Raw genomic sequence first — 21,743 nt, 5'->3', positions numbered from 1 at the left:
AGCAGAATGGGACTTGAGGCAACTGAACTACAACTCCCATGAGGTATTGTGACAGCATAGCCAAATCAACCTCTTTGGTTCTCAGCCAAAATATTTCACTTTTGATGTTTGTTTGTTTTTTTCTACAAAAATAAAATTTTTCCAGGAAAAGCAGACACTTCACAGAAAATGTTGCTTAGTTGGAAACCCAATTTTTCATTGAAAATAATTTTGATGGGAAAGTTATGACCAATCCTAGCTGAACCTCCTAATTTATGAACAATGCCACCTATTCTTATAGGTTTCAGGGTAGCAGCTGTGTTAGTCTGTATTCACAAAAAGAAAAGGAGTACTTGTGGCACCTTAGAGACTAACAAATTTATCTGAGCATAAGCTTTCGTGAGCTACAGCTCACGAAATGCATCTGATGAAATGAGCTGTAGCTCACGAAAGCTTATGCTCAAATGAATTTGTTAGTCTCTAAGGTGCCACAAGTACTCCTTTTCTTTTTACCTATTCTTATATGCCGGTAGGTGGCATTCATTCTATTAACGATCTACATATACAAATACATATAGATAGCACATAGCCTTCCTGTAACACCACACAGGCGAAAAGATCCCTCAGGCTGCTGTAAAAGCAAATAACTTAGTAACTAACCCAAAAGAAATATTAATATTCTAGTGCTCAGAAAGCGGATAGAGAATTACATTAGCACTGCAGAAACAGACTTTGTTATATAGATATACAAATAAGTACAAGTTTATTTGTTCTCAGATATCAGCCCTATCATACAGGCGAAGATTCCTACTGTCGGGAATTCAAAGGTGTTGATATTGTAGCTACTTTGCAGGTCCCTGAGAAAATCCAGGTTAATCATCAAACTAAAATGTATTTGTTTGGGAACATTTCTGGAATGGGAAAATTTAAATAAAATTATATTTGTTGTTACTGCTACCCAAGAAAGTCTCGATTTTAATCCTGGAGGCGAGGACCAGAGCCTTTTACTCTGAGAAGAGAAATGAGCCCTTTTAATAGTAAATGTTCTATGAGTGAACAGAATTTTAGTATCACTCCAATGCTTTTGCATTGCTTCTTGATGCACATGAACTCCGCAGATTGCACAGCACTGTCAGGCCAAATGTGTGCTTAAAACAAACTGTTACTCATAAGTCATTGCTTGCAAAGTGTAGGGTGTATTCCCCTTCTGCATCCTGCCCTATGAACTGGTCAGTGTTGAGTGGCGGGATTATGGCATCAGAGGTAAACTGCCCCTATAAACAGCTTGTTTTTGTTTGTGGGTGGTGCTGTTGAGAAATCAGAAACCAGTAATGCAGCCATTTCTGTATGTGTGTTTGTTGAGGGGCAGGAGAATGGGCAGGGATATGGACCACACAGGCAAATAAAGATGTTTTGTACATCTCTAGATATCAAAGCTGTAGTTATCTGCTCTTTATGTTAATCAAGATGTTCTTCACTCTGGACAAATAGTAACTACGTTTATTAGACAGAAGTGATCTGAGAATTTTATCAGTTACAGCGCTCTCCTCCGCTATGATACATGTACCTTCCTTTCGTTTGTCTGCATGTCTGACATGTGCCCAGATACCATGGTGAGGGCGCAGATGAGAAAAAGGAGGGCACAGATGCAAGATGTCCGTCAAAACTACTGCCTGTGGTATATTGTCACACTAATGATCCTGCAGTGTAAATACTGCCTGTGCTAATCTGCCGCAGCGTAATGTCTTCTCTATGTATGAAATGACTTCTTGGGTCTGATTCTCTTCTCACACTGGTAATATAAGAGTGTAACCTCACTGAAAGGAGGAATTAACACTGATTAACACTGGTGTCATTTAGTGCAGAATCTGCTACCTGTCTGGTTTGACTCTGTCTTTTCAACCTCCCCTTGGATGTTAGGAAAAAAAAATCAGCTTAAAAAAAATCGTCGAAGGCATCTCTGGAAAAGAAACGGTTGGACAGAGAATAAGTTGCACCTTGGGCAATGCCAAAGGCTTGACGGTTTACAGGAGGCATGTTTATATGGAGTATCAGGGATAGGGTCAGGTGAGGAAGAAGTGTGTGGGAGTTGGGGAGGGTGATGTGCAGGGTATAGGAAGGGCTACGAGGAAGATGGGGAGTGTATAGGGGATTGGGTGGGGGACGATTGGGAAGGCTGTAAGGAGGATGGGGGAGCGCACAGTGGTTCAAGAGAATGTATGGGGATCGTGTAAGGGGTGTATATAGGGGCTACGGAGAGTATACCGGCAGGGCTGTGAAAGTGATGGGGGAGTGTATGGGGGGAGGGTTAGCAAATGTCTAGGGGAGTTTGCAGGAGTTTAGAGGACGTTCAGGGGTTTAGGGGCTGTTTAGGAGTTTCGGGGGAATACAGGGCGTATAGAGGTTTAAGTGGCATATGGCGGTGTTTATGGGTTGCATAGGGACTTAGGGGATCCTAAGGGAGGGTGTGGGGTTTAGAAGGTTATGGGGGAGTGTATCGGGGGTATAGGGGAGGGCATGGGAAGTTAGAGGGTGCATGGGGCGTACGGAGGAGTGTATGGGGCCCATAGTGGTTTAGGAAGTATAGCTGGAGTGTAGCAGGGAAGAGAGGGTTTCGGGGGTGTACAGGGAGGGTAGGGGAAAGTGTACGGTGCATATAGGTCTTGGGGGTACATGGGGGAGTGCGCGGGGCGTACGGAGGTTTAGGAGGATGGGTTTGGGGGGGTGCATAGGGGAGTGCACAGGGCAGATAGAGGCGTTTAGGGGAGGTTTGTGGGGGTGTCGAGGGCATTAGGGGTGTCTGGGGGATTACAGAGGGGGTGCAGGGCACGGGGGCGGCCAGGGACCATCTAGGGGGTTAGTGGTGTGGGGGGCCGGGAGGGGGGGGCGGCGCGGGCGGCAGCAGGCGGCGCCGTTGGGCCCCGCGGGCGGGCGCTGGGGGCGGGGCGGGCTCGCGGCTCGCGGCGGGCGGGCGACGGGACCATGGCGGCGGCGGCGGCGGCGGCGTGGGGCCGGGCGCTGGTCGCCCTCAGCCGGCGGAGCCCCTGGGGCCGGGGCGGCGCCCCCCCGCGGCAGCCCCCCGCGCGCCCGGCCGGCGGCGGGCCCCGGGAGCGGGCGGGCGCCGCCCTGCGGGCCGCGGGCTACCAGGAGCTGCGGGAGCGGGCGGCCCGGGAGCCCGCCGCCTTCTGGGGGGCGCTGGCCCGGGAGGGGCTGCGCTGGGACAGCCCGTACCACACGGCCTGCGACAGCCCGCTCGGCCGGGGCCGGGGCCGGGGCCGGTGGTTCCTCGGCGGCCGCCTCAACGTGTCCGGTGAGCGGCCCCCCAGGACCCGCGACTCCTGCGGGCTCCCCGGCCCCCCCGCCTCTCCCTGGGACCCCGCCCCCTAGCCTCCTCTCGGGCACCCCACCTCCCGCGGGACCCCCGACGCCCCCGGGCCCCTCCAGCCTCCCCCCGGGCCCCCGCCCCCCCAGCCGCTTCTCGGGCCCCCCACCTGCCCTGGGCTTGGGACCCTGCCACCCGACTCCCCCAGCCTTCCCTTGGGCCTCCCGGGCTTGGGACCCTGCCCCCAGCCTCCCCCAGGCCCCCCAACCTCCACTCGGGCCCCCCAGGCTTGGGACCCCGCCCCCCCTGCCTTCTCCCCAGGCCTCCCAACCTCCCCTCATGCCGCCGGGCACCCCCGGCCTTCTCCCTGGCCCCCCCAGGCTTGGGACCTTGGGCACCCCCCAGCCTTCTCCACGGGAACCCCAACCTTGGGTTCCTCACAGCTGGACCACCGGGCACCCCCAGCCTCCCCCTGGGATCCCCAGACCCAAAACTGGAGCATGGGATCCGCTGTCCCTCGCCAAAGGGGACCCTCAGCCTCCACCCTGGATCTCTGGGCTTCACCCCTAGACCCTCAAACCTCCACTCCAGGACCCCCAGCCAGCCAGCCTCCAGCCTTCCACCTTACTCCCCCACATCCCCAACTGGACCCCCAAAACCCAATCTCTCATCTGTCCCCCCGCATCCTCAGTCTCCCTCGGCATCCTCAGACTCCCAGCCACCCCAGGCATTCCCTACTGGAGTCCCAGGACCCCCCAACCTTCTGTTGGACCCTAAGCATCCCCGAGACTCTTCCTAGGCTCCCCATCATCCTTCCCTGGGCTCCATGCTCACAGGTAGTTGCCCTGGGCACCCTCACTCCCTCTGGGCATCCCCAGCCACATCCTCTTCTAATCCCCCCAACCTCCTCCTCTTTCACCCCCAATCATCATCCCTCCCCCACTCCTGGGCATCTCCAACCCCCTTAGCATCCCTAAAACCCCATCATTCTATATATCCCCACCACCTCCCTGGGTGTCCCTTACCCTCTCCCCCAGTCCCCCATCATCCCCAATCATCTTCTCTCCAATCCCTTTTCACCTCCAAATCCTTGTCACTCCCCATAGCCTACCACAACTTTCCTGCATCCCTTATCTCCCAAACATCCTATAATTCTTGGTCATGCCCCTTCATAATCTTTCCATCACCTGCAGACCAATGTTATCTTCCATTCTATCATTGCCTCCCAACTCCATGTCATCCATCCACTATATAATTCCTAACTCCCATCACCCCACTCTTCCCTAGACTCCCATCATACCAGTCCCCCATCCACTTTCTCTCATCAGTCTCTCATCACCTTAACCCTGCATCAGTCCCCCTATATCATCTCCAGGCACTTCAATCCCCTGGTCCCTCTGTATTATCCCTCAAAATCCAAACCCTTAAACCTCTGTCTTCCCCAAATCCCATATCCTCCCAAGTCCCTGTAACGTCCTGTCCATCCGCCCAAGTTCTATACCATCCAGTCTTCTAGCTTCCCTGAACCCACATATCCTTTTTCTAACTCCCAGTTGGCATGACCTCTGGCCCATTGAGAAGTCTCCCGCCAACCTTCTAGGGCTTGTTCTTAATTATTGTGCCTGTGTCTCCTGCTTCTATTTCTTCAACTCATCCATTCACAAGCAGCACGTGGGATGGGCTCATGCTGGTGGGCTGATTGGTGGAGAAGGAGGCGTTGTCTCACCACAGAGCCCAGCCCATGCCACATAAACAAATGCTGGAAACTTCGCCTGCTCTTAGCGAGGAGGGAGACAGGCTGGGATGCTTCAAGTGTCTGTTTTTAATCTACTTTTATATGTCTTAGAAATGGTATAGTTTATAATGGCCTTGCTATTTGGGATGTTCTCTCACTTGGGGTGTAATTTGAGCTAAGCAGGTGTGAAGTTGCTAGTATTTGATTGAGAGACCTGCACAGAAAACAGGTGCTGCAGGAATAGGTAATGGTCATTAAGTAGGTGGCCCTCTTCCTACTGCTGCTGCAGACACATCTTTTGTTTTATTTTTGGCACATCAGACCAATTTTCATAGTGCCGGCTGGCTCTGCAGCACATGTGTGTGCGTCAAATTTAGCTGCATAGTTAATGTAGTAGGTCTCTTTTAAAGTGCACAGTGAATAAAATAAGTTTCACTTACGTACATAAAATGTACGTGTGAACTTGGGTAAATCACTTAATTTTTTGGTGCCTTGGTCAGTCCATCTGCCAACCAGAGCTTCTCAAATGTGCTTAGCTTTGCAAAATGCATTGGGGGTTTTCAGGAAAAAGTGTATTAGGCATATTTGACAAATTTAAAAAAAAATTGAGACAGAAAATTTGTGTAGTCTTGGGATAGCCCTGAGTGTCTATAGCCAAAATACCTGTGTCAAATCCTGATCTGACACTAATTTGCTTTGTGAACTTGTAAAAATCTTTGCTCCAGTAGCCCCATCTGTAATATAAGGTTACATCTATGCAAATTGCTTTTGAGATTTACAGATGAAAATGTTTGTCCATTTTCATTTAAAAGTATTATCACAGATGTTTTATTTATGTTAGCTGAGTTTCTTTGCAGCCACTCTATACCAGTAGCATGTAGAACTGGGCCACTGGAACCATGAAAACACAGATTTCTTTTCTTCACTTCTAGCGCTGCCATGGTCTGACCTGTCACAGCCTTCTGTGCAGGGTCTCTGAAGGGCACTTGCAGTCTTACAGAGGTCCTTAACATAGATGTTCAGGGATCATGCTTGCATTTACTGAGCAGAGCATTCTAATGCTGCTGAGCAAATAGTTGCACGTCTTGGAATTTTGTTGTTTTTAACTTTATTCCGCTAAAGACTATGAAATTCAATTAAGAAAACACTATAAGACTATTAAGGTTAATTCTCAGAATCAAGAAGTGGCGAAGTTAAGGCTACCTGAGTGACTTTACCTCTGCCCTCTCTTGTATAGGCAATATTGAGGTGATGTTTTACTATCTGGTCACACACCTTTAGAAATAAAACCTTAGATGTCATATCTGTTGTTTTCTAATTAAGGAAAACTGTTCTTAAAAAGATACTGGAGTCCTTTTGAGACCGTTATTAGAGAGCGGTTGTTGGGTGGGTACATACAGATTCACGGTATATTTTACAGGTACAGTGACATTAAGGGATACTATATCGCTTGTCGTAATTGTACAGTTTGCCATGATATTCTTGACCATAATTGCTTCTCTGACGATTGTTGTACAGCGTGCTCATGCTAGTTCATTGCTGTCCATCCCAGAGTTGGCTGCACTTTGGTGATGTAAAAATCTCTGCAATATCTGCACGAGGGCATCCTATTACTCATGTAAAATATTATTAATTTCTTGAGAAAGATGAAAAAGTGATAAAGAATGTAAGCATCATCACTCTTTCTGTTTCCAATGAGATGCTGATTGCTGGTCTCTTCACCCATCTTGGTTAACATTTTTAAAAGAAAATACTTTGTCATGACTGTTCTGTGCACCAGTGAGTGAAAAGCAAAAAACTGCCCATGTAAGGGACAAGTATGCTATCCTGGCATCGTCCCGCAGACCCTGACATTTTAATAACTAGAGACCCCCTTAGGCATTACCAGTCAGAAGCACCTTACTCCACAAGTAGTCCCGTTGACTCTAGTGGCACCACTCATGGAGTAAGAGTTTCACAATCTAGCCATAGGAAAGTGCTGATTTCTTTAGATGTCTGTACTTCATGCTCTGTATGTTTTGCTGCCAGGTCACAGAGCATGTTCATTCACTCTACTCTTTAGGCTTTTTATTTATTCTCAGATATGTACTATGGTGTGGTTCCAACTGTCAGGTGATAGGCAGATGATCTATCAGAAATAACTGTAGTCATTTGGAGGGAACCATTCACAGCTTCTGTTATAGAACAGTCTGACATTGTGTTTCAAAGTGTTGCTGGCCTTAAAGAAAGGTGGTCTTTAAGACCTTGACATGTAGCTTTATTCCACAGATTTTTACAAAAGATGCCATTCAAATGCACTCAGATAGATATATAAAATCAGAAAATATTTTTGTACACCAGAAAAATTAGAAAATCATGGATGCAAACCATTCAGGATTCTGCAGGTATTGCTTTTCTGAACAATCTGGGTTTCTGTGTTAAAAGCAAAAACAAGTGATAATAGTAATCTAAGAAAAACCCTGAACTATTCCTTTCCTATTTGTTGTTAGCATTTTTTCTCTTTCTCTTCGTCTCCCTGTAGTAAAGAATGAAGAGGTTTGTGCAGGGTGGTACATTGGGATATATACTAGAATCGGTGTGTGAAATAATAGGAAAATGTAGGCTGAATATCACTGAATGGTTTTGCAGTGGAATTAGTAGAACCCCATCACTTGAGATATTTAAAACAGAACTGGAAAAAGCAATAGAAGACAGTACCATATGGTACAACCCTGTGCTGGCAGGGATGGGTTAAGGCAGGGGTTCTCAACCTTTTTCCTTCAGAGGCCCCTGAAATATGCAATAAAAACTCCACGGCCCACCTGTGTCACAACAACTGCTTTTCTGCATATAAAAGCCAGGGCTGATGTTAAGGGGTAGGAAGTAGGGCAGTTGCTCGGGCCCCACATCACAAGGGGCACTGCAAAGCTCAGTTGCTTAGGCTTCAGTTTCAGCTTCAGCCTTGGGTGGTGGGGCTCAGGGTCGTGCAGTCCCTTGCAGTGGGGCTTTCGCTTTCTGCCCTGGGCCCTCGAGAATCTAATGCCTGCCATGCTTGGTGGCCCCCCTGAAACCTGCTTATGGCCCCGCCAGGGGCCCCAGACCCCAGAAATGGCTGAGCTACTCAAGGGTCCTTTAGGATATGTCTCTACTGCAGCTGGGAAGTGAGATTCCCAGTTCAGGCAGGCAGGCAGACTTGCACTAGCTCAGCTTGAGCTAGCATGCTAAAAAATAGCAGTGTGGACATGGCAACACTCACTGGTGACAGTTTATGCTAGCATCCCGAGTGTGGACCCCTGGGGTCAGGCAGGCTTGGACTCTGGCAGCTAGCCCAGGCTGCAACGTCCACACTGCTATTTGGCTCACTTCTAGAAGAGTCTCCACACTGCTATTTTTACGGCACTAGCTTGAGCTGAGCTAGCGTGCGTCTGTTTACCTCTGCTGGGAATCATACCTCCCAGGTACAGCATAGACACCTGGGCAAGCTGTCTAGAATGACATCACTAAAGACAGTATTATAGCTACTCAGATAATTGTGTTGTGATACTTCCTGTACTGACTATTCCAGAAAGCTCCTAAAAGACCAGTTAAATAGTCAACTGAGCGCATAGTTCTGTACCTCTGCGTTCAAATACATTTGGTCTGCTGAGAAATGGATAGATCCTTGCCTTCCTCCCAGGTGAGACCTTGTAATGGGATTGATTAGAAGCATGTGATTTAGGTTTGTAGCATAAGCTACATATTTTTCTTGAAATTCAATATAACTTCTGACAAAACATTGTATACCTGAGGTGGCCGAGCTCCAACGGATACTTTCAGCATAAAAGTAGCTGTCCATATGCTCCCTTCCCAGTCCTGTTGCATAGTGCCGAGGGGAGCAAATTTGACAGAGAAAATTGCAATGAGATGCTGGCCAGGGGGAAAGTCACATGTGGGATGATCTCTCCCCAATAACAGTGCGTGATCCGCATGTAAAACCAGTCAGGAATTAATGCCAGTAGACCCCAGTTCAGCAGTCCATTCCTATACAGCAAAGCACTTCAGAGCGTGCTTTGGTCAGCTGGAATCTGAACGTATGTCTACACTGCAATTAAAGGTTTCAGAGTAGCAGCCGTGTTATTCTGTATTCGCAAAAAGAAAAGGAGTACTTGTGGCACCTTGGAGACTAACAAATTTATTTGAGCATAAGCTTTCGTGAGTATAATAAAACACATTGTTTCATGTTCTCTGGGTGTGTGTATATAAATCTCCCCACTGTATTTTCCACTGAATGCATCCGATGAAGTGAGCTGTAGCTCACGAAAGCTTATGCTCAAATAAATTTGTTAGTCTCTAAGGTGCCACAAGTCCTCCTTTTCTTACTGCAATTAAAGTCCCTTCGGCTCAGGCTGCGGGGCTATTCAGTTGTAGTGTCGACTTCCAGGCTCCGGCTACAGTCCAAGCTCTGGGACCCGCCCACCCTGCAGTGTCTTAGAGCCTGGGCTCCGGCCCAAGCTTGGAAGTCTACACTGCAGTTAAACAGCCCCGTAGCCTGAGCCCCTGGAGTCTGAGTCAGCTGGCGCAGGCCAGCGGCTGGTGTCTAATTGCAGTGTAGATATACCCTGAGGCATCAGTAACTCCCACTGAGTGCTCCATTACCTCCATCTGTGAGTCAAAATGTTACTGGGGCAGTGAGTCAATGTCAGCATGACCTTCTGGTGTTGCCGTGCTCCATAGCTGCACGTGAATGGGTGCTGCAAGGTACCTGAGCACAATGCATAGATTTGGGGGCAGCGATTCCCACAGGTCCCTGTCCCTCCACTTCCCTTCTAGTCCTGTCCTCTCCCCCTCTGCATGCTTGCAGATTTTTGGCTCACTTCTAGAAGAGTTTATGAAAAGAATTCTCTGTACTCTAATAAATGGTGAATGATCTCTGAGCCAAGTTTAGATTCACAGTGCTTTTTCACAGCAAGCTTAACTGTATGCAAATAATAATCATACCTAGCTCTTATATAGTGCTTTTCTTCAGTAGATCTCAAAGCACCTCTCAATCTTTTAATGTATGTATTCTAACAACCTGCCTTTGAGGGAGGGAAGTACTACCATCCCCATCTTTCAGACGGGGAGCTGAGGCACAGAGAAGCTAAGTGACTTGCCCAAGGTCATATAAGAAGTCTATGGTGGAGCAGGGAATGAACTTGGGAATTGAATGTTTACAGCAGGGGTTTTCAGTCTTTTTCTTTCTGAGGCCCCCTCAACATGCTATAAAAACTCCACGGCCCAGCTGTGCCACAACAACTCTTTTCTACATATAAAAGCCAGGGCTGCCGCTAGGGGGTAGCAAGGAGGGCAATTCCCCGAGGCCTCACGCCACAGAGGGCACCACAAAGCTAAGTTGTTCAGGTTTCAGCTTCAGCCCCTGGTGGTAGGGCTTGTGGGCCCTGTCTGCAGTCCCATGCGCTGGGGCTTTGGCTTTCTGCCCTGGGCCCTAGCAAGTCTGATGCCAGCCATGCTTGGCGGCCCCCCTGAAACCTGCTTGTGGCCCCTCAGGAGGCCTTGGGCCCCGATTGAGAACCACTTGTCTACAGCATCCCTGGTGTATAGCGAGTAAGGCCATAAGAAAGTTAGTGCATAAGAAGATAAGTTGAGATTTCTTTGGTTCAGAAGTTTTGTCCTCTGTTTCTTACATTTGCGGCTTTGGTGCAGTCAGTTAAATATCATAAAAAACCCAAAACACAATAATTTGAGTGAGTGGTGCTGTGAACTGGCACCACTCAAATTTGGCAAAGCCGCGCCTCTCTCATGACAAGCAGGTGCAGGTGTGTGTAGAGTAGGGTGACCAGACAACAAGTGTGAAAAATCAGGACAGGGAGTGGGGGGTAATAGAAGCCTGTATAAGAGAAAGACCCCAAATTCGGGACTTTCCACAATAAAACCGGGACATCTGGTCACCCTAGTGTAGAGGTGCCCTCAAAATAGAGGTGTGAAGGCGTTGCAGGGCAAGGGGGCCTTCAGGGCAGAGATATAGTTTCCCTCTGGGCAGAGACATGGCGGGTACAGACCTAAACCCTTGTTTTGTAATTGACTAGATGTGGAGTTGGCAGCAGAGTCCTTTACCCTTCAACAGGGGCTGGAAACCCACCTCCCAGTCCTCCAATCTGCAGGGCAAGGCAAGCTCTTGAGCCAGCCCTGAGACCCATGGAGGCCTTGTGCGGGACAAGCATCACCAGGGCTCCCTTGTCCCAGCCCTGTGGAATGCACAAGCCACAGTCCTTGCCCAGCCACACTCCCTAGGCCTCCCTGAGCCCTCCCCAGGTGTGGCCAGGCAGCCATGGAACACCAAGTTCTTGAGGTCACGCAGGAGCTGCTCCTGCTCAGAATTGTACCTGGACAAAGTGTGAGGCCAGCACTAGCAGGGGCAAGTGCCGGTGGCAATACATGGAGATGGGGCAGCAAGTGGGGTGAGTCCCTGACCAGTGCAGGTCCTCCTCATCAGCTTCTGCCACTGCCCCCACCAGCTCATGCTGGAAGGATAAGCAGTGCCTTTGTTACTCCATCTCCAGGTCGCAATGCCACTCACTCAAATTCGGTCCCGCTGCCCCTTTGCTAAATTTGAATGAATGGTATTGTGATCCTGTGAGTGCAATGGTATTGCAACCTGGCACATGGGGTCGCAATGCCACTCAAATTTGTGGCAATTATAAAAAAAGTTTTGGCAAGTACTGAAAGTTGTGGTGAGTGTTAAAAGTTGTGATTTCCAAAATCACAGCCTGCAATTCTTATAGCCGTGGTACTGACCACCGTAGACAGTGTACAGTATTATGATGACATATGTTACTTTGTTTTACTTTTGTGTTAATGCATTTTTACAACCAAGTCCTCCCAGTGGATACTTCTGAGTTGGAAGGCTATATTAAGAGTTAAATTGTTTTCTTGAAATTTGGATACAGTGGTACAAATTTCCTGACTTTACTGGGAATTGCACTTACTGTATGTAAAATGTATAGAGGCCAATTCTGTTACAGCAGTGCAAATATAGAACAATATTGGAACATAAAGCTGATGGGAGAGCAGAATCAGGCCCAGGAACTGCAGCTCATCTCTTTAAAACAATAGCAAAAAACATCCCTTGCACCTCTCCCGCAAACAAATGGGGACATCAGAATGCTTAATTTACATTGGAGTTGTAACTTTAGAAAACTATTTGTTTACCCCACAGATATTAACATTACTAGATATTCTGCATCAACTGGTTTTATAAGTTACTGTTTTAAAAAACTATTTATATATGGTTGCTTTACTAATGACCCGTTGGAGTAAAGTAAATGCATTTAAAACCATTTAATTAGATCATTAACTTTTAGTTTAGAGTTCTTGTTAATATCTAACACATCATATGATGGTTAATATGGGTAGCAACTACTTCATTACAGGGTGTCCTTTAATGTCTTGGAAAAATCTAATCCATTTTGCCTGCTATATAGCTAGAGATTTGAAATGATGAAGTAATAAATAATGAAAGTACACAAAATAGAAATAATGTTGTACTCTCATACCTCCTAATAGGTACTGATCTAAATACATTGCTATAGAAATAATTTAGTTTAAAAAAGAGTTAAGGTTGAAAGGGTTTTAATAGTCTCTAGCTCATTCACCCTCCCCTCCCAATATTATACTTTCTCTAGAAAAAATTGTACACCTCTAAAAAACTCTCAAATGTTAAAAAGTCAGGAAATGCACAGTGAAGGGACCCAGCCATTTCCCACTGCCATATAACTTATTAGATGATGTTTATAAAAGTTTGAAAGTAAATTTAAGCATTGGTCTTTATACAAACAAAATCAGCTCTCTATGAGTGTGGCTGGGGCATAGCAGCAGAAAATATGAAAAGCATCCAACTCTTTGAGCCTATGTTGCTGAATTAGAGGGCATACAAACATTTGGATTGTTTTTCAAAGGCAGGCTGGGTGTATTAAAGGGGTACGTCATGTGAAACACCAAAAGCAGTGGAGTTGAATAATCACTGCATAATTTTTAGATACGCCAAAAGTGCAGATGGTTTTTAAGGTACAATTAACAGCCCTGCCACTGAGAATTGTAAGTCCTTGTGAGCCATGTGGTAAAATGAGTAGAAAATTGGTAGTAAGGTTGGCTAAAGAACCACATCACCATGAAATGGGGACTTTCCTTTCACATTCAATGTAATCAGGAGCCTTATACCAGAAGTGGGGTCTCTTGGTCAGTTAGAGTGTGAAGATGCTGTCCAATAAAACACTCTTCTCTGGGGCAAAAAAGACAATAGTGGCATCAGTGGCACCAGGCAATTTCAGTTCTTCTGATTGCATTCACAGCAGGCCAGAACCGCAGCAGGTGTATGTTGGTATAGCTCCTTTGAAATCAGTGCAGCTATACTAATCTAAACCAGCCAAGGATCTTGCTCAAGGATTCTCATGTGGGTGCCCTTCTGTAAGGCTGTTTATTGATCAAATGGAAGTATTGCGTCCAATGCATCACTGTGAATAGCTTAAATAAAAACTTTCCAAATAATGTAGATGATTGTATGTCTATTTAGCTAATTTCTTATATTTCACCTCATATTTATTTTCATGTGTGTATGACCAGAGAGCTAAGTTAGCCAAACTGCAAACATCTTTGACTTTTAATACAAAACAAATAAAATGCGTTCTTAAATATTTCTTTTCATACAGTAAACTGCTTAGACCAACATGTCCATCGGTTTCCAGACAGAGTGGCTTTGATCTGGGAGAAAGATGAGCCTGGCACTGAAGTGAAAATCACATACAGGTATGGCACATTCTCTCAGATTGCTGTAAAATGGGTCTTGCATACCAATATGGCAGTTTTACTGGCTAGTTAAAGAGCTGTTGCACTGAAATATTATTATATCTATATTAAATCTTCTGCTTCCTCTAGAGGCAGAGCAGTGTTAGGGATGGGAATGGAAACGCTGCAGGAGCACTGGTATCTGGATGCACTATCGTACATTTAACAGGTGTGGCCCATGTTTTCTTCAGTCATTCTGTTGCATGGGAAGTGGAGCCAGGCCCCTGTCCAGAAATGAGGCCCTGTCTGGGGCTTGTCAGAGCTCTGGACAGAACTATATGCCCCCTTTCCTTTGCATTCTGGGTCCTGGCAGGCGATTATTTCTCTCTTTTTTGCATGGGGATGGGCAAGGTTCTCTGCTTTCACACACCCACAAATGAACATATTTTAACATGAATTTTAAGGGTAAGCTCCTCGGCTGGTATAAACAAACATAGCCTTGTTGCTATCAGAGGAACTCTGCCAGTTTACACCAGATGAGAATCTGGCTCTTAAGTTTCTGTTATATTTTTAGTTAGAACTGCCCATAGTCTGAGTGGAAACTTTCAGGATTGAAAGGCCCAGCTTTTCTGTTTTATCTGGCTTATTTTCAAATCTGTCAATTTTCCTTTTTGCCCTTTAGAAAAAGCTGGGACTCGTGAGAAGAATGCAAAACTTGGGCACTCTAAGTACCCCTTCTAACATGAACAGTACTAGAAGTGGAGGCTTTCAGTCAATTAAAATGTGGAGATGCTGTCAGAGTACCCAGTTCTGTTATGGGAAACTGAGATGATATCGATCACACCAGGTTGGGAGCTGGGAAAATTGGTTTTATTCCCTAAACCTTGCTGTGCTTCTCTTTCCTCATTTTAGAATCGGACTAATGATGCTAATCCACTGTTACAGAGAGCTTTTATTTTCCAGTTTTTCCAGCACAGTTGTACTATGGATAATAATGACTGGGAAGAAAAGCAATCTTCTTCACTGATGGCAAACTTTGAATTTTACATGTAATTTTTCAGAACAGTAGCAAATGTGTTGGTTATCTAATATGCAAAACAATATTGAGCTGTTTGTGTATTCAAAATGTAGCCATGGGCTGAATCGTTAGCTGCACTCAAGGCACACTCAGTTGGGTGCAGCTCCCTGTCTACACCAACCCTTCTCATGGCTGTCATGATCCTATATGCGGGGAGTGGTGGGGCTACACTGTCTCTATGACAGCTAAGGATTCCCCCACCTTTGGGCAATCCTCAGCAACCCACTCAAAGCAGCTTTAAGTTTGCTTGTCCACTTGAGTAGTGTGTAGGCACATGGTGTGTGCTGAAATCTGACCTTTATGTCAACAGAATATTCTTTACAAGGTATGGATGATTGAGATTCCTTGAATTTATTTGAACACCTGTAGGTTCCTATAGTCTTTCTTAACTTCAGGATTTGTTAGTGTTGCTTTAAAAGAGGGCTGGTTCAAGTGTGTGAGCTGGTTAGTAGAAAAAACAAGACTTGCAACTGAACACGTTTTATGGCAATGGAGAATAATAGTGCTGTTCAACAGTAATCATAATGAGGCAGTTATAGCATCTATAAAATTGCTGCAGAAGTAGATTAGTTTGGTCATGGAATTACTAAACAATCAGTTGCACAGGTGCATTATCATCTTTCTGATATGATTATTGAGTAACTGTAGCACAAGGACGATATGTTAAGGAAACCTTGACTGATCTTTGCTAGACACATTGGACTTGATTCTGGGCCATGTTCCACCTCTTTATGCCATTCTGATGTCAGAACCCAGGGAGACCTCACCCTGCCTTGTGACAGGTAATCTCCCAGAGTGAGGAGGTTCCTTGGGTGGCATAGGATAGCCTAGTATCCTGTTTTCTGACAGTGACCAATGCCAGGTGCTTCAGGGGGAATGAACAGAACAGGGAATCATCAAGTGATCCATCCCCTGTCGCCCATTCCCAGCTTCTGGCAAACAGAGGTGAGGGACACTTTGTAGAGCATGGTTTTGCATCCTTGCCCATCCTAGCTAATAGCCATTGATAGACCTATCCTCCATTAACTTATCGAGTTATGTTTTGAACCCTGTTATAGTCTTGCCCTTCACAACATCCTCTGGCAAAGTGTTTCACAGGTTTACTGTGCATTGTGTGAAGAAATTCTTCCTTTTGTTGGTTTTTAAACCTGCTGCATATTGATTTAATTTGGTGATCCCTAGTTCTTGTGTTATGAGAAGGAGTAAATAACACTTTGTTTACTTTCTCCACACCAGTCATGATTATATAGACCTCTATCATATCCCCTCTTTGTCGTCTCTTTTTCAAGATGAAAAATTCCAGTCGTATTAATTTCTCCTCATATGGAAGCTGTTCCATACCCCAGTCATTTTTGTTGCCCTTTTCTGTACATGTTCCAATTCCAATATATTTTTTTTTAAATGAGGCGACCAGATCTGCACACGTTATTCAAGCTGTGGGTGTACCATGGATTTATCTAGAGGCAATTTGATATTTTCTGTCTTCTTATCTGTCCCTTTCCTAATGATTCCCACCATTCTGTTAGCTTTTTAGACTGCTGCTGCACACTGAGAGGATGTCTTCAGAGAACTATCCACAATGACTCCAAGATCTCTTTCTTGAGTGGTAACAGCTAATTTAGATCCCAGCATTTTATAGGTATAGTTGGGATTATGTTTTGCAATGTGCTTTACTTTGCATTTATCAACATTGAATTTCATCTGCCATTTTTTTGCCCGGTCACCCAGTTTTGTGAGATCCCTTTTTATCTCTTCACAGTTTGCTTTAGACTTAACTATCTTGAGTAGTTTTGTATCATCTGCAAATTTTGCCACCTCACTGTTTACCTCTTTTTCCAGATCATTTATGAATATGTTGAACAGTACTGGTCCCAGTACAGACTCCTGGGGCACCACTATTTGCCTCTCTCCATTCTGAAGACTGATCATTTCTTCCTACCCTTTGTTTCCTATCTTTTAATCAGTTACTGATCCATGAAGGGACCTTTCCTCTTACCCCATGCCAGCTTACTTTGCTGAAGAGCCTTTGATGAGGGACCTTGTCAAAGGCTTTCTGAAAGTCCGAGTACACAATATCCACAGCATCACCCGTGTCCAAATGCTTGTTGATCCCATCAAAGAATTCTAGTAGATTGTTGAGGCGTGATTTCCTTTACAAAAACCATGTTGACTCTTCCCCCAACAAATGGCATTCCTGTATGTGTCTGATAATTCTGTTCTTTACTATAGTTTTAACCAATTTGCTTGGTACTGAAGTTAGGCTTACCAGCCTGTAATTGCCGGGATCACCTCTGGAACCTTTTTAAAAAATTGGCGTCACATTAGCTATCCTCCAGTCATCTGGTACAGAAGCTGATTTCAATGATAGTTACATATCACAGTTAGTAGTTTTTGGAGTTTCACATTTGAGTTCCTTCAGAACCCTTGGGTGAATACCATCTGGTCCTGGTGACCTATTACGGTTTAGTTTATCAACTTGTTCCAAAACCTCCTCTAATCATGCCTCAATCTGGGACAGTTCCTCACATTTGTCACCTAAAAAGAAAGGCTCAGGTTTGGGAATTTCTCTCACATCCTCAGCCATGAAGACTGATGCAAAGAATTCATTTAGTTTCTCTGCAATGGCCATCCATGAGTGATCCTTTAGCATTCGATTGTCCAGTGGCCCTACTGGTTGTTTAGCAGGCTTCCTGCTTCTGATGTACTTAACATTTTTTTTATGTTACTTTTTGAGTCTTTGGCTAGCTGTTCTTCAAATTCTTTTTTGGCCTTCCTAATTATATTTTTACACTTCATTTGCCAGAGTTTATGCTCCTTTCTATTTTCTTCAATAGGATTTAACTCCCACTTTGTAAAGGATGCCTTTTACCTCTCCCTGCTTCCTTTACTTTGTTGTTTAGCCACAGTGACACTTTTTGGGCCGCTTACTATGATTTTTAATTTGGGGTGTACATTTAAATTGAGCCTCTCTTATGGTGTCTTTAAAAAGTTTCCATGCAGTATGCAGGGATTTCACTTTTGGCGGGGTACCTTTTAATTTCTGTTTAACTAACTTCCTCATTTTTGTGTAGTTCTCCTTTCTGAAATTAAATGCTACCATGGTGGGCTGCTTTGGTGTCATCCTGCCCCTCCCCCCCGCCCTGGGATGTTAAATTTTATTATATTATGGTCACTATCACTGAGTGGTTCAGCTATATTCACCTCTTGGGTCAGATCCTGTGCTCCACTTAGGACAAAATCATGAATTGCCTCTCCTCTGGTGCGTTCCAGGACTAGCTGCTCCAAGAAGCTGTCATTTAAGATGTTAAGTAACTTTATCTCTGCATCCCGTTCTGAGGTGATATGGACCCAGTCAATATGGGGATAGTTGAAATCCCCTATTATTATTGAGTTTTTTATTTTTATAGCCTCTTTAACCTCCCTGAGAATTTCACAGTCACTATCAGCATCCTGGTCAGGTAGTTGGTACTATATCCCTACTAGGGCTGTCAAGAGATTAAAAAAAATTAAGCGCGATTAATTGCGTGATTAATTGCACTGTTAAACCATAATAGAATACCATTTATTTAAATATTTTTTGATGTTTTCTACATTTTCAAATATATTGATTTCAATTACAACATAGACTACAAAGTGTACAGAGCTCACTTTATATTTATTTTTATTACAAATATTTGCACTGTAAAAAACCAAAAGAAATAGTATTTTTCAATTCACCTAATACAAGTACTGTAGTGTAAACTCTTTATCATGGAAGTTGAACTTACAAATGTAGAATTATGTACAAAAAACTACATTCAAAAATAAAACAATGTAAGATTTTAGTCCTACTTCTTGTTCAGCCAGTCACTCAGACAAACAAGTTTGTTTACATTTACAGGAGATAATGCTGCTGGCTTCTGAAAGTCACCTGAAAATGAGAACACGCGTTCTCATGGCACTGTTGTAGCCGACGTTGCAAGATATTTACTTACCAGATGCGCTAAAGATTCCTATATCCCTTCATGCTTCAACCACCATTACAGGGGACATGTGTCCATGCTGATGATGGGTTCTGCTTGATAACAATCCAAAGCAGTCTGGACCGACCCATGTTCATTTTCATTATCTGAGTCAGATGCCACCAGCAGAAGGTTGATTTTCTTTTTGTGGTTTGGGTTCTGTAGTTTCTGCATTGGAGTGTTACTCTTTTAAGTCTTCTGAAAGCATGCTCCACACCTTGTCCCTCTCATATTTTGGAAGGTACTTCAGATTCTTAAACCTTGGGTCGAGTGCTGTAGCTATCTTTAGAAATCTCATGTTGGTGCCTTCTTTGTGTTTTGTCAAATATGCAGTGAAAGTGTTCTTAAAATGAACATGTGCTGTCATCATCCGAGACTGCTATAACATAAAATACAGGGCAGAAAGCTGGTAAAACAGAGTAGGGGACATACAGTTCTCCCCCGAGGAGTTCAGTCACAAATTTAATTAACGTTTTGGTTTTTTTAACGAGCATCATCAGCATGGAAGCATGTCCTCTGGAATGGTAGGGCATACAATGCTTAGCATTTCTGACACATAAATACCTTGCAATGCCGGCTACAAAAGTGCCATGCAAATGCCTGTTCTCACTTTCTGGTGACATTGTAAATAAGAAGAGGGCAGCATTATCTCCCGTAAACATAAACAAACTTGTTTGTCTTAGCAATTGGCTGAACAAGAAGTAGGACTGAGTGAACTTTGTTTTGTTTTGAGTGCAGTTATGTAACCAAAAAAAAAATCTACATTTGGTAAGTTGCACTTTCACGACAAAGATTGCACTACAGTACTTGTATGAGGTGAATTGAAAAACACTATTTCTTTTGTTTATCATTTTTACAGTGCAATTATTTGTAATAAAAATAATATACACTTTGATTTCAGTTACAACACAGAATGCAATATATATGATAATGTAGAAAAACATCCAAAATATTTAATAAATTTCAATTGGTATTCTATTGTTTAACAATGCGAGTAAAACTGAGATTAATTGCGATTAATTTTTTTGAGCTAATCGTGTGAGTTAACTGCAATTAATTGACAGCCCTAATCCCTACTGCTATATTCTTATTATTCAAGCAAGGAATTACTATCCATAGAGATTGTACGGTACAGTTTAGTTCATTTAAGATTTTTACTTCATTTGACTCTACGCTTTCCTTCATCTATAGTGCCACGCCCCCACCAGTACTACCTACTTTGTCCTTCCGATATATTTTGTATGCTGGTATTACTATGTTCCATTGATTGTTTTCATTCCACCAAGTTTCTGTGATGCCTATTTTATCAATATTCTCATTGAATATGTGGCACGCTAGTTCACTCATCTTCATATTTAGACTTCTAGCAATTGTATATGAGCACTAAAAATTGTCATTTTTTAGCTGTCTGCCATTATGTGATGTAATTGAATGGGACTCTCTTTCATTTGACTGTTCAATAGGGATCAATCCTGCAAAGTACTAAACTGCTGCTGGAAGTGCAGAGTGCCATCAAGTCCAGGGATTAGGTGGATTGTGAAATCCTACAGCACAAATTTCTAATGGCTGGGAACTGCAAATGCTTGTTTTCTAAGGGCAGAGTGTATTCTTCGGGTCTGATTTTCCATTTGTGTACACTATTGTAATTCAGGAATAGTTCCTCTGCAATCAGTGACAGGGGCTGGAAAAGGGGGTGGCATAGAAGCTTTTGCAACACTGTCCCTGTGTCACCCAAAGATCCCTGTATGGTGACCCTCCCAGGGTCAGGTATATTGACTTAAAGATTCATTCTGCCTCTGCACTAGTGCAGATTGCCCTTAAAGCAATTAAGGATTGGGGCCAAAGCATATACTAGAACAGAGGTGGGCAAACTATGGCCTGCGGGACCGTCCGGCCTGGCCCTTGAGCTCCCGGCCAGGGAGGCTGTTCCCCCTCCCCCGCAGCCTCAGCTCGCCGCACCACCAGCTCTCTGGCCCACCACTCCTGCCAGGCAGCATGGCAACGTGGCTGGCTCCAGCCGGGCGGTGGGGCTGCGAGCTCCTGCTTCTCTGAGCGGCATGGTAAGGGGAGTGGGGGGGTTGGATAAGGAGCAGCGGGTTCTGGAGGGCAGTCAGGGGACAGGGAGCAGCGAGCGGTTGGATGGGGCGGAGGTTCTGGGCGGGACGGTCAGGGGACAGAGAGCAGGGGGCGGTTGGATAGGCGTGGGAGTCCTTGGGGGCCTGTTGGGGTGGGGGTATGGATAGGGGTCGGGGAAGTCAGGGGACAAGGAGCAGGGGGGGTTGGATGGGTCAGGGGTTCTGGGCGGGGCGGTCAGGGGATGGGGAATGGGGGGTTGGATAGGCGTGGGAGTCCTGAGGGGCTTGGCTGGGGGTGGGGGATAGGGGTCAGGGCAGTCAGGGGACAGGGAGCGGGGGGGTTGGATAGGGGATGGGGTCCTGGGGGGCGGTTAGGGTTCAGGGGGTCCCGAGAGGGAGTGGTCAGCACAGAGAGGGAAGTAAATTGCATCAGGAAAAGGGCTGGCACAGATTACTTCCCCTGTGGAGCAAAGGACTGAATTGGGGTTCTCAGAATCACAGTTTTTTCCTGGCTCTGCTCTTGGATCGCTGGCCTTTACTCAGGCTGGATTGTAATGTGCCAGTCCAGCCTAAAGTTACCAGTTCCGTATCCCAGTTTGAACTAAGGCACCACTTAGTCCCTCTCCTGTGGCTGTTGCTTGCAGCCTGCATTCCAGTTAGCGTGAGGACATATGGAGTCAGGCATGCAAAAGGGAGTGTTATCAGTAAAGTTGTATTTATAGCAATGGAGGTAAGTACTTTTTTCTTGGAAGTTAGTTCAAATTTCTCTTTATCTGAAAAGATCGATGAAGGAATGGGCCAAAACAAACAGCTT

The 21,743-nt window shown here is 45.2% G+C and overlaps 1 protein-coding gene across 3 annotated transcripts in view; it reads left to right on the top strand.

Annotated features, from left to right (window-relative positions):
- The first annotated feature begins 2,933 nt into the window (after positions 1–2,933).
- Positions 2,934–21,743, top strand: part of ACSS1 (acyl-CoA synthetase short chain family member 1) — a 64,353-nt gene continuing 45,543 nt past the window's right edge. The window contains exons 1-2 of one of the 3 annotated variants that reach the window (XM_038395042.2): positions 2,934–3,289; positions 13,700–13,796. In XM_038395042.2, the coding sequence (XP_038250970.2) occupies positions 2,962–3,289; positions 13,700–13,796 (425 nt within the window). In that variant the 5' untranslated portion in view covers positions 2,934–2,961. Of the gene's footprint in view, positions 3,290–7,304; positions 7,421–13,699; positions 13,797–13,966; positions 14,005–21,743 lie in introns of those variants that run through there. The other 2 variants (XM_043512195.1, XM_043512196.1) reach the window with 2 other exon arrangements.

Source organism: Dermochelys coriacea, chromosome 3, assembly GCF_009764565.3.
Source record: "Dermochelys coriacea isolate rDerCor1 chromosome 3, rDerCor1.pri.v4, whole genome shotgun sequence".
NCBI lineage: Eukaryota > Metazoa > Chordata > Testudines > Dermochelyidae > Dermochelys > Dermochelys coriacea.
Note: the sequence above shows the minus strand (reverse complement) of the source record. Positions and strands in the feature narration are given on the sequence as shown.